Source organism: Juglans regia, chromosome 10 (genome assembly GCF_001411555.2).
Source record: "Juglans regia cultivar Chandler chromosome 10, Walnut 2.0, whole genome shotgun sequence".
Classification (NCBI taxonomy): Eukaryota; Viridiplantae; Streptophyta; class Magnoliopsida; order Fagales; family Juglandaceae; genus Juglans; species Juglans regia.
The window spans coordinates 36,462,107-36,475,873 of record NC_049910.1 but is presented as its reverse complement, the minus strand read 5'-3'; the positions used below and the strand labels follow the sequence as shown (position 1 = coordinate 36,475,873).

At 39.9% G+C, this 13,767-nt stretch overlaps 1 protein-coding gene across 1 annotated transcript in view; it reads right to left on the bottom strand.

Moving 5' to 3' along the window:
• LOC109021859 (sulfofructose kinase-like) overlaps nucleotides 1-12,956 on the bottom strand; it is a gene marked incomplete at its 5' end in the record, with an annotated part of 72,863 nt that extends 59,907 nt beyond the window's left edge. Inside the window, 5 exons of the mRNA XM_035695266.1 lie at nucleotides 5,925-5,977; nucleotides 12,000-12,074; nucleotides 12,225-12,302; nucleotides 12,662-12,751; nucleotides 12,828-12,956. Coding sequence (XP_035551159.1) covers nucleotides 5,925-5,977; nucleotides 12,000-12,074; nucleotides 12,225-12,302; nucleotides 12,662-12,751; nucleotides 12,828-12,956 — 425 coding nt within the window. The remainder of the gene's footprint in view (nucleotides 1-5,924; nucleotides 5,978-11,999; nucleotides 12,075-12,224; nucleotides 12,303-12,661; nucleotides 12,752-12,827) is intronic.
• Between the last annotated feature and the right edge of the window lie 811 nt (nucleotides 12,957-13,767).

Here is a 13,767-nt window from a genome sequence, read left to right as displayed (position 1 = left end):
AAATATTTCAGACTCTTATGATCAGTATAAATCTCGCACTTTTCACCATAAAGATAATGTCTCCATATCTTCAAGGCAAAAACCACTGCTGCAAGTTCCAGATCATGGGTCGGGTAATTCTGCTCATAACTCTTTAGTTGTCGGGAAGCGTATGAAATAACCTTCCCATTCTGCATTAAAACACAACCTAAACCCTTTAGTGAAGCATCACTGTATATAACAAATCCTCCATCTCCCGAAGGAACTGCAAGAACTGGTGCTGTCACTAGTCTTTTCTTCAATTCTTGGAAACTGTCTTCACACTCATCTGTCCATATGAACTTCTCATCCTTTCTTGTCAACTTTGTCATCGGAGCTGCAATACTTGAAAAGCCCTCTATAAATCTTCTATAGTAACCAGCGAGGCCTAAGAAACTTCGTACCTCACCGACATTACTAGGCTTGACCCATTTTACCACTGCCTCAACCTTTGCTGGGTCCACTGAAATTCCTTTTGCTGATACCACGTGTCCCAAAAAGGAAATCTCGTGCAACCAAAACTCGCATTTCTTAAATTTTGCATACAACTTCTTTTCTCTTAGTGTTTGAAGGGCAATCCTCAAATGTTCTTCATGCTCAGCACTACTCCGAGAATAAATGAGAATATCGTCGATAAAAACTATCACAAACTGGTCCAAATAATTCTTGAATACCCTATTCATAAGATCCATGAAAGCTGCGGGGGCATTAGTTAGACCAAACGGCATAACAAGAAATTCATAGTGTCCATAGCGTGTTCGAAAAGCCGTCTTCTGCACATCTGTCTCTTTAACTTTCAACTGGTGGTATCCGGATCGCAAGTCTATCTTAGAAAAGACTTGGGCTCCCTGAAGTTGATCAAATAAGTCGTCTATCCGAGGTAGAGGGTATCTGTTCTTGATAGTTACTTTATTTAACTCCCTGTAGTCAATACATAAACGCATAGACCCATCCTTCTTCTTCACGAAAAGTACAGGTGCACCCCATGGAGAAACACTGGGGCGTATGAAACCTTTCTCTAGTAACTCTTGTAATTGATCCTTGAGTTCTCTTAACTCAACTGGAGCCATGCGGTAGGGTGCCTTAGATATAGGCGCCGTTCCCGGAGTGAGATCAATCACGAACTCAACTTCTCTATCCTGAGGTACTCCTGGAAGATCTTCAGGAAACACATCTTTAAAATCTCTAACTACTTTTATGTCTTCAATCTTGAGTCCATCTTCTGGTGGTAAAATCAAACTCGCCAGGAATCCCATGCACCCTTGTCTCAAAAGTCTGGTGGCCTGCAAAGCTGAGATTACACGAGGAGGGGAAGTTTCTCGTACAGACTGAAAACTAAACTCCTCCCCATCTGTGCATTTAAAAACTACTCTCTTATTAAAGCAATCCACACAGGCATGGTTCTGGGATAACCAGTCCATTCCCAGAATCACGTCAAATCCGGACATATCAAATATGATTAAGTCCGCAGGTAGAATTCTCCCTTGAATCTCTATCGGACAACCAATTAGCACAGAATCACAAATAATATGATCTCCCGAGGGCGTAGCAACAGACATACTAGGTTCTAGCGGTTCAGGTATCTTCTCAGCCAAATGTGCATAATGATTAGAAATGAAAGAATGAGTAGCACCAGAGTCGAATAAAATGGAGGCATGACGTGAAAACAACGATAATGTGCCTATATAAATGACATAACAACTTAAAGCTATCAGGATCATGTAATATATTTATCGTTCTATAAAGATATCTAAATTTAGGAAAGCGAAAGGTACCTGTGACTACATCATTTGATGCTTCAGCATCAATAGGGGTAAGAGCATAAACTCTCGCTGTAGCATGCGTCTTCTGTCCTCCATTCCTACCCGGTTCCCCAGGTTTCTTAATTGGGCAGTCCCGAGCTAGATGGTTTGGCTTCCCGCACTTGAAACACACGTTCTGGCCAAACATGCACCTTCCCAAATGTCGTTTCCCACATGTTGCACACGTGGGGTAAGTTTGCCCTGCTGGTGGTTGACCTTGACGATTCATAATGTGAGGCCTCTTGTCCTTATGCGACACTGCTTGGGGTTGTTGCTGTTGCTGGCGCTTCCTTTGATTGTTGTACTCGATGTTCTCTTGGAGGTCTTCTTCAGCAATGGTAGCTCGGGTGACTAGCTCTGTGAAACTCCGAATCCTGAGAGTACGGACACGTTCTCGAATCCTACGATCCAGTCCACGCTCAAATTTTTCAGCCTTCTTTTCCTCATCCGGAATTAAGTAAATAGCAAAACGAGAAAGCTCCATGAACGTTGTAGCATACTGCGCTACCGTCATAGATCCTTGAGTAAGATCCATAAACTGGCGAGCTCTCGACTCCTGAAGAGTTTGTGGAAAGAAGTGGTCCAAAAAGATTTTCTTGAAATGCTCCCAAGTAATGGGGACTGCTTCCCCTAGTTCCAGCTGAACCAAAGCCCGGGTTGACTTCCACCACTTGTTTGCCATATCAGTCAAGTGGTACGTGGCGTATTTCACCTTCTGATCATCAGTGCAGTAGAGCACTTCAAAAATCTGCTCTATACGATCGATCCAACTTTCCGCATCCATGGAATTCAATCTGCCATCAAACGTAGGAGGATGCTGACGAGAAAATTGCTCCAAAGTACAACCGGCTTGTGGAGCTCTAGGCGCCATAAATTGGCCGCTAACCATAGATTGAAAGAATTGGGTAGCAGCTGCGACCAGATGGTCCGGGTTATCATTCTGGTTAGAACCAGAAGATCCCTCTCGTGTTGGGTGATTTCTAGTACCGGGGGCCATGATCTACGTCAAACGTCATAATAACAATTATCTAGTAAGAACGTAAAAACAATGACAATGAAACAAACTATACTGATTGTTCTAACTAGTAGGACCTATAAAGTATTCAACCCTAAACAAACCTTGATTACTCGCGAGCAGGCTAGGAGCATCCTAGGTAATTTTAACTATTTTTTTTTTTTTTTGAAAAGTCTACAGAATCGACCTGTCTCTGATACCAAATTGTAACACCCCCTTCCCGTAGGCTAGGTGTGTCACGTATTTTTTTTATGAAAAATAAACCCGGCAAGCGATTCTCTAATTTCACAATTTAAAAATAAACTGAAATAATTTATTGAAATAAAAGGTCTAATAAAATGTCTTCCCAAAAAAAACATTTAAGAAATAACTGGATAAATTCGTCATAAGAGACACATTTTATTTTAAAAGTCTGAACAAAACTAAAATGCTCCTTCTACTCCTGGCCTGCCTGCTCGTAATCATCATCTTCACCTGGGTAATTAAAAACATGAAATAAACTAAAATGAGTCGATGACTCAGTAAGAAATCTATCATAACGAAAACATAATAAACATAACATTTTCATAAGAACTTTCATGCTGAACTTAAGATTCATGACTGTTCATGCTAATGCTTATGCTATGTATGACTGAATTATCTGAACTAACTGACTGATTTATCTTACTTATCTGACTGGCCAACACACTTAACCCTGTGTGCAAGGTTGTGCACCAGCCCCACATCCCGCTGCAGCAAGGGGAACTGCTGATAGTATTCTAGCATACTATGGTGGACCACGACTGAGTTCGTGGCTTGCACACCACCCTGAAACTGAACTGCATTGGTACCATGCATCTGAATGGCCATCTTATTAACTGATCTGATTTTTATCTTACACTTGAATTTAAGATGGCTTATGTGTCTTATACACATGAGATGCATGACCTAATACATACATAACTATAATTTCTGAAACTAAAACATGATGCGGAATGACATGATCATATGCTATGCTGGATGACATGCTTGTACATGAGCGGTTCATAAATAATGGCTATCAAAGAACTGGCTTGAATAATACATACATATAAGCTAACTGTGATGATCCTAATTTATGATCAAATTTACTTACCTCGATGCGTTTCTTCTTGAATAATACTTCGTAACTTGAGACCTATATTCAATAAATAACTATCACTAAATTGTTTGGAGCTAAAATAAATGCTAATATCTTACTTAACTAAATTCGGAATTCTAACACATAGTCAAACCAATATTTGTTTAACACTAAAAATCAATAATTCATAGTATTTAAATTACTTAAAATACTAATTTATAATTTAGTAGAAATACTCGAGCTATTTTTAAATAATTCACAAAAACTTAAATTCTTAAACTAAGTTTCATTTCTTAACGTAATTATTAAATCTTATAAGAAACTTAATAAATTCCATTAAATTCTTAACATAGAAATCTTATTAAAATCTTTACTAAATTGACAAAAGAAATATTAACTCAAATATTAGACTTAAAAAATATACTTTAAAACATATTTCCAATTCTTTAAACATTTATTAAAAAGAATCTTTAACTACTTATATTTATTTAATAAACTCAACTAGTAATATTAAACTCAATATAAATCACTAAAGCAATTATTGAAGTAAAATGAGATCAAGTCTAACTTAAAATATAAGTTCGAATAAATATCACTATAATCTGTAAAAAGGGTTAAAAACTCTGGCCCATGAAAATAACATTATTACAGGGGCCCAAACCAAATAAATAAACCCATCCCAACCTCATACGGGCCTAAGGCCCAAGGCCCAACAAAAGAAACTCACGGGTTCTTCAAGAACCCGAGTACTCGGCAACCAAAACAGAGAGTTCGGGAGAGAGGGTTCTACGATGGAAGAGCTTACCGAGAGGGGCTGAGGGCGACGGCGGCGCTGGGCTGCAGGGAGCGACCGGCGACGCGACAGGAGGGTCTCTACGGTGGTGCGACGCCGTGACACAGAGAGAGAGAGAACCGTTAGTCCGAAAACATCCCGAAAACTACCGAGAGAGAAAGAGAGCTGATGGCGGTCGAGGCCTTACCGGAAAAGAGGTGGCTGAGCTAGGGCTGGGCTGGTCGGCACCGTCTGTGACGCCGGAAGGGAGTCCCGCGACTCTGAGTGGCGTGGAGTTACTGCGAGAAGCAATGGATGGCTGCGGGTCAGAGAAGAGAACTCCAAAACAAGTGAGTTTTCTTTGTATTTTTCCTTGTGTTTGAATCGGATATTCTTAGATGGATTTATAAAGACGATAGAAAGGCTATCAGATAGGGTTTTTCTAATGAGAGTTAGACTCCTACTAGGACTCGAATTTACATACTACGGGATGAGAAAGAGTATGAGATCAGGGTTTCAAATTTGAAACAAAGTGGATGAACTTACGGATTGGTGGTTTGAATTTGTCAAACAGCGGCTAACAAAGTGATGAGGTTCGGAGACTAGAAAATTTAAACTTAAATTTCAAAACACACATCGCAGTGAACGTAATCTGAAACACTTTAAAAATCCTTATTAAAACAAAACTCTAACAATTCATAAATAGCAACTATAATAGAAATATAGAGATAAAACTAAATATAAATTCTGATAAACTATACTCATAAAAATATAAATTCTAAAATAAAAGTTTACTAGGAAATATTACTAATATACCCTATCACCAAAACTGGTATGTCACAACATTTCTCAAATCTAGTACATCTGTAACATTTTTTTTCTGATCTGTCATTGTAAAGAATTTTCTTACAGAAATATAGGTAAAGTTTGTCAGGAATAATGGAAAAATTAATATAATCCATTCACATTACATCCGATTTAAAGAATTTAAGGATAGTAGATTAGATCCATTATGTCATGTTGTGAAGGAGAAATTTGTTTCAGGGAAATCCTTGAACCTAGATAAAGTTTGCCAGGAATATTGGCAAATTTGATATAATACATTCACATTACATCTGATTTAAAGGATTTACAGTTCCCAACACCATGGCATTTTTAATCTTGAAAAAGGGGGTTTTCGTTTTGAGAGAGAAAGAAAGTATAGACAAGGGCCCTCACATTTGGTTGTCAACAATGACATAGGTAAATGGTGTATTACCCTCCTTGGAAACCTGTAAATAAAACAAATCGAGTCAAAAGATGGTTAAGTAATTATGTAAGATCACATGGTGGAACAGTGTTACTTGTCATGGCCAAATTCCAGAAGAAAAATGTAATAGAAATAAAGATATAGAATCAAGGCTATTGGCTACATTCGAGTGAAATGGAAATTAGTTGTCACTTCTTTTCAAGGATTTACCTGCTTGAGATATTGCACTTTACTCTCGAAGTATACCAACAAGAAATTAACATGAATAGTGCAATGACAAAACTAGGGTAGTTTGTATAATATTCAACCCTAGTCTGAAGGATGAGAGTCTACAAACCTAATGCAAACTCTAATGAATTAAGTTCTCAATCTTTTCTCCACTTATTCTTGGCAGTTTCAGCAGGATTTTTTTTAAAATATTATTTAATAATTTTTTTTAATTCAATATCAACACCAGTACAGGCAGTTTACTGCAGACATGCTAAACCCCACGTCCATGCTGCTTGAGATTTTTCATTTGGTCTGGGTAGTGTTCACTTAGCACTGATGATCAATAAGATTTTTTTTTTTTTCAAAAAGTAAGAGATAAATATTATATATATGAATGAAATAGGCGTAGCCCATGTACACAGGAAGTATACAGAAAGACACCTAAATACATTCTAAGAGCGATAAATTAAAGACAAGAAATCATGAACATTATCCCCATGCAATACAATAGCAGAAAACCAACACATTAAGGTGTGTAACACAAAAGTCTTCAACTCGGCCAATGTGTGTTCCTTATCTTCAAAGCAGCGTGCATTCCTTTCCGTCCAAATACACCACATGATGCACAATGGAAACATCTTCCATACCGCTGCCACTTGATAACTTCCATGTATCTTTCTCCAACAACCCAACAAATCCACAACCCTCATGGACATAACCCAAGCAACATCAACCCTTTGGAAGATCTCATCCCACAACACCCTTGTTACCTCACAGTGAAGTGAGAGATGGTCCACAAATTCTCCATTCTTTTTACACAAGTAACACCAATCCATCACTACATATCCTCTCTTCCTCAAGTTGTCCGTGGTCAAGATCTTCCCAAGAGCAGCATTCCAAACAAAAAAAGCTACTTTGGAAGGCACACGAGACCTCCAAATCTTCTTCCAAGGGAACGAAGTATGAACTTGTGTTGTCAAGATGTTATAATACGCCTTAACTGTGCATATCTTGTGATTATTAGACCTCCACTTCAATCTATCTCGTTGTGCTGTAGTAGTCCCCTTGGAATATAGTAAGCTGAAAAAATCTGAAACAATAGATAATTCCCAATCATGAAAATCCCTATTAAAAAGAATATTTCACTGATGCGAGCCATGAGAAAATAACAGCATATCTGCCACTGAAGCCTCCCTATTAACTGCAATGCGATATAGGGCTGGAAAAACCCTTTCCAATGGATGATCTCCACACTACATGTCCCGCCAAAAACTGATTTGATTGCCCTCCCCAACTACAAAACGAATTTGATTTGCAAAGCATGGCCACCCCTTCCTTATAAACTTCCATAAACCCACTCCATATCCCCCTTTCACTTCGTTGGAGCACCAACCACCCCAAGCGACACCATATCTCGTGTCAATAATTTCCTTCCACAATGAACCCCCCTCCAAGTGATATCTCCAAAGCCATTTCTCCAATAGAGCTCTGTTAAAAGTTCTCAAGTTACACACTCTCAACCTCTCATTCACAACTGAGGCACAAACTGTCTTCCATCTAACCAGATGAAATTTCTTCTCCTCTCCATGCCTTCTCATAAGAACGCCCTAAAAAGTTTCTCCATTCTGTTCACCACTCTTACATGCAAAGGAAACAGGGATAAAAAATATGTAGGGAGGTTAGTGAGAGTACTCTTAATAAGAGTGAGGCGGCCCCCTTTTGATAAATACACTCGTTTCCAACCAGCCAACTTTTTATCAATCTTCTCCACCACCCCATCCCATATAGCTCTATTCTTGAAAGTTGCACCCAGTGGAAGGCCCAGATATTTCATTGGGAAAGAGGATACCTTATAATCCAGAAGGCCTGCTAAACTGAGGATATTAGAAACCACACCCACAGGAACCATCTCAGACTTGCCATGGTTCACCTTAAGCCCTAACACTGCTTCAAAGCAAAGTAACAGTGCACGTAGAGTTTGGATCTGCCTATTATCTGTTTCACAAAAGACTAAGGTATCATTTGCGAAAAGAAGGTGTGAGATGATAATAGGGCCATCGGCCATCCACCTGAAAACCAGATAACTATCCTCCCCCAACAGCAGCCTGCACCATTCTACTTAGCACCTCCATAACTATAACAAATAGAAGAGGGGATAAAGGATCTCCCTGCCGCAATCCTCGCGAACTATCAAAGAAACCAACTGGTGTACCATTAACTAGAATTGAAAAATGGGCGGTTGAAATACAATGACGCATCCATGAAATCCACATATCCCCAAAGCCACACCTCTCAAGCAAGTATAAAAGGAATTCCTAGTTTACATGATCATATGTCTTCTCCATGTCCAGCTTGCAGAGAACACGTGAACCTCTTTCCCGTAGTCTATGATCCAAGCACTCATTTGCAATGAGTACCAAATCAAGAATTTGTCTCTCACAAATAAAAGCATTCTGGGACTTGGAAATAATAAGTTCTAACACCGGACTAAGCCGGTTAGCAAGCACCTTTGAAATAATCTTATAAACGCTACTAACCAGGCTTATTGGATGAAAATTCTCAATCGTCGAAGCCCCGTATTTCTTGGGAATGAGAGCAATAAAGGTCGCATTAAGGGATTTTTCAAACTTTTGAAATAAGTGAAATTCACTAAAAACCTGCATAACATCACCTTTGACAATGTCCCAACAAGTTTGAAAGAAACCCATAGAAAAACCGTCCGGACCCGGCGCTTTATCCTTAGCCATACCAGAGATGACCTTGTAAATTTCTTCTTCAACAAAGGGTCTCTCCAAAACACTCGCACTCTGCGAGTCAATTGCCTCAAAAGGCAAGGCATCAAGCTTTGGCCTCCAAGAATCCGATTCTGTGAAAAGGGTCTCATAATAATGTACAATATGATTTTCTAGCTCTGTCGGAGAAGATAACACCTGAGAGCCTAGTTGAAGCGACTCAATAGCATTGTTACGCCGATGAGAATTAGCCACTTTGTGAAAAAACTTCGTGCACCTATCACCTTCTCTCAACCAAAAGGCCCTCGATTTTTGATGCCATGAAATCTCCTCTGACAATAGAACTCTCTCCAAGTTTGCCATAACCATACCCTTCCTCAATAACATCTCCTCCGATATATCTCCCAATAATTCTTTACCCTCTAACTCTTGCAGTTCCTCCAATAATGTAGACTTCTGATTGTCAAAGTGACCAAAAACTTCCAAGTTCCACTTCTTCAGGTCTTGCTTCAGAGCCTTTAACTTACCTGCAAGAATGAAACTTGGAGTACCAATAAACTGATAAGATGACCATCAAGCATGCACCATCTCTACAAACCCATCCGTTGTTAGCCACATGTTTTCAAATTTGAAATACCGGTGACCCCTGTGAATACCCTTACAATCCAAAAGGATAGGAAAATGATCTGAACTGACTCGAGCTAGCTGTTTTTGACTTACTTCCTAATAGTGGGCTTCCCACGAAGGAGAGACAAGGAATCTATCCAATCTCGACCAAACCCGCCCGTTTGACCAAGTGTACCCGCCCCCTACCAGTGGGAGATCCATGAGATCCAGATCAAAGATGAACTCGGAGAATTCCTCCATGGCTACAGAATTTCGATACTGCCCTAATCGTTCACTAGAAAAGCAAGTAATGTTAAAATCATCACCTCCCATACACCAAAGCACTTCTCATAAGGAATATAGGCCCGCCAACTCCTCCCACAACCTCCTATCCCCGTCCACGTTAGGATCATAAGAACCTGAAAAAGCCCATTCCCATCCATCATCCACATTTTTTAATAAAGTTGCAACCAAGAAATCTCCAATACACTCCTCAATCGCCTCAACCACTCATTTATCTCACATTAGTAACACTCCACCTAAGGCTCCCAATGAAGCCAAATAAGTCCAACCCACATGCCAGCACCCCCATAGACTTCGCACCATTCTTCTATCAATGAAACACAGTTTTATTTCTTGAAAACATACCACATCACCCTTCCACATTCGCAATAATGATTTGATACAAGGGCATTTATTGCGATCATTGAGCCCCCGTACACTCCATGATAAAATCTTAGACTTCATTAAAACATGCTTTGCCCCTCCCTTTCGATCTATCCCTTCCACCACTCCCTTCCTTAACATCATAATTAAAGGAACAAATTAGTTGTTTAAGTTCTCTATCCTGCTTTGAAGCTGATTTTGAATGGCTAGCTTCAAGTGCTACAAGAAAAGCCTTAAATTGTTCTTCGTAACCTCCAAATGAAATCCTAATAACAGCTTGAATCTCTTCTACCTTCTTAAATACCCAATTTGACGGACAACACCCAAATTTAGAGCTGGGAAGGAGTGTACATAGAGGAGTTAGATAGGCCCCCTCTTCACAGGATCAACAGGAGCTAATAAAGCCAATTCCGAACCACATACAAGATCTGGTTCACCACTAGATACCACCAAGTTTTCAGAGCCACATTCTTCAAACTCATTCCCAGACTTAGACTCCTCAACAGCAGCCATCTCCAGTGGTATGATGCCTAGTGTAGACCCCTGGAACGAGATACCACGCTCCTGCAAGACTGCCTGCACAAGGAGCACACCTGGGCCTCCGACCACCACACATGTCTGGGATTGTGCAATCTCCACTGACAACCCACACGATAGCGGCTAGAGATCGTCGTTCACGAACCCATCCTCACCCAGCTCCTCTGCCCACTCACCAATCACAACCTCCTCCCGTCGAGGTGGCTGTACCGACTCACCATGATGCTCACTAGTGGCTGGCAAAGCTTTCTGTATCGTTGTGGAGTCCAGCAAAAAACTTAACGGCGCCGAAATGTGTTTCACAATCCACAGACCCGAGTTTGTTTCTCTAAACTCTGCCGTCACACTCCCATCAACCCCAGACCTCGCCGAAAATCCCACACCCATCGTCCCCTTATCACCCAACTACTTCTATGTAACTTTCGACAACGAAGAGTAGCTCACAACATTACAAAGAATAGGCTCAACAACCTCAGACATCGCCAGCAAACCCACCACCCCAGACAACGATGTCGACCCCTGAGCCACCGCCAACAATGGAAGATGAGGCCCTCCCGACAACGATAGATCTACACTGTTTGCAGCCTTCCGTCTCCAAGCATATTTCGCAACCTGGGCCTGAGAGAGAGGCTGGGCCTGCGAGTTGGGCCCCTGGATCACTTGCAAACAAATATGCGGTTGAGGCCCACCAACATCCACACCTTTTCCTTTAACCCCATTAAAAGACTCGCCAACTGCAACATCTCCCTGGCCCATTACGAAGGCTTTTTCCATCGCAATCCCTCAACGCAGCGTTTTAAAATTTCCATATTCATATGCAAATACCCCACTTGCATCTCCATCTCAGCATCTGCATCTCCATCAATAAGATTTAAAAGGAATTGAACTCAAAAAATTGTAAAGATATTTAAGCAAGCAAACGCAGGGGGTGGGAAGAGATATGACCAAGAAAAGCATTAAAGCCCCATGCATTAAACCGAAGATAGATGCATGTTATCTATTATATTGAAAACAGATGCATGTTAAGTTGTTAACCATAATAGCGATACCAAGAGACAAAACCATTGGTATCATATCATAAAACTTCGAAACTTCAAGAAATATAGCTGCAAGTTTTTGTAATAGAGTAATGGAAACAATGGATTGATACTTGAAATGAAGAGAAATTTGAGCATCTACAGTTACTAAACAGAAGAGAATAATAACCAATAGTTTGTCAATCACCAGTTGAATATATATCCACATAATCCCATATAGTCACATTTTTATCATAGTTTGTCATCTGAAGCTTACCACGAAAAAGGAAGTATCCACACCATCAGCTTTTAGCTCGTCCAAAATATGCCTACCTTGAGTGTCATCTGCAACCTAGTGATTTGAAACTACAAACATGTAAAAAATTAAAATATATATTATAATAATATTCAGTCTGATGAGATTGAAACTTTGGAAAATTGAAACGTTTAACAGGAGATACTAATGCGTAAAACAAGAGAACATGCTAGGGATAATTGAAACCTTGGAAATTAGCCTTGGATTTAAGCCCAAACGAGCCATACAGGTTAATGCATTTGCGGCGTTTCCACCTCCTTGAACCTGAAAAATCAATCATCCAAACATGATGATAATATCTTCAATGTTGCAGAAGCAGCAATCATTTGCCAGGTCTGATATATGAATGCAATAGTCTGTAAAATGCGTGGGTAAACGTAAATTGTATAAATAATGCTATGAAGCTAATACGAGGGCCGAAATTTATCCTAATACACCTAACTTTGAGAAAAGAGTACCTAAATTTAGCTAAGAGATCCAAATTCATATAATTAAATTTGATTCAAGCAAGGGTTTTAAGTACTGGCAAGATCAGTATTTCGGCGTCAAAACGGACGACGAATATATAAATATACATATGCCAAAGGGAAAAAATAAGTAGAAAAGATAAAAAAAAAAAAAACCTTCAAGCTCGTGGTTCTGATCTTTTCGTCTGGCTGAGGATACGCCGCCACTGCCGCCAAGTAATCAACGACCGCAATTCCACATCCCACCTGCTTACGTAAAGCTTCAGTTTAAGTTATATCCATAGATATAAGATACATGTATATATGAGACAGAAGAACGCACAACGATGCGGTTTTCAGGCGGAGGTAGAGAATCGGATGCCATTTTGACCCTGAGATTTCTGTAGAAATACACACATAAATAAATGGAGAGAGGGCGAGAGAGAGCAAAGAAGATTGTTGATGCCGTAAAAATTGAAAAATTTTAGATAGAAATCTCACGCACTATTTAAAAATATATAATTTTACATTTTTATCTTCATATTTCATATTGAATTGAAGTATGAAATATAAATATAAAAAAGTAAAATTATATATTTTTAAATGGTGTGAGGCTTCTATGTAGATTGGGCTGAAATGAGAGAAATAGTCATTTCTTATCTATTAAGTAGATTGGGCCTTGATCGGAGTTGTTTGGGGCCTTGGCAGTGTTTCAGTGTGGTTGTACGGTAGCGATGCGTACATCCATAACGATAAATGAAAAATAAGTGTAAAGAAAGTAAGAGTAAGGGAGACACATATTTACGTTATTCAACGTGTCGCCTATGTCCACTAGGGTTTGGCGAGTAGAGTTTCCACTATAATGTATTTGTTTACAGTCACTCACGGTCTCTCACATCTCACTATACAAAAAGAGTTGAAAATCCATTTGTTGGAGAAGAAATCTCTCTGGAGCGCTCCTTTTCCGGGATTAAAGAAGAAGAGAAAGAAGTTGAAGTCGAGAGTGTGTCCTGGTCATCTAGCTAAAGGCTTCCCTTTGTTGTGTGTGTTAGCCTGCAGTGATGAGACCGGACTCCTTTGCGTGTGACAGCTCCCATTTTTCCCATTTCCTCTAACAACCTCACATACCTCTCGAAAACCCCTACCTCCTGACCCCCCGACAGCCCCATGCCTCTTGTCTCTTCTTGTCCGTTCTTGTCCCCTAACTCCTAACTAGGTGGGTTGGGCCTGGTCTTTGGACCCTGGTGTTTTATCCCTCAACATAAGCCCGTAATTTTTAAGGA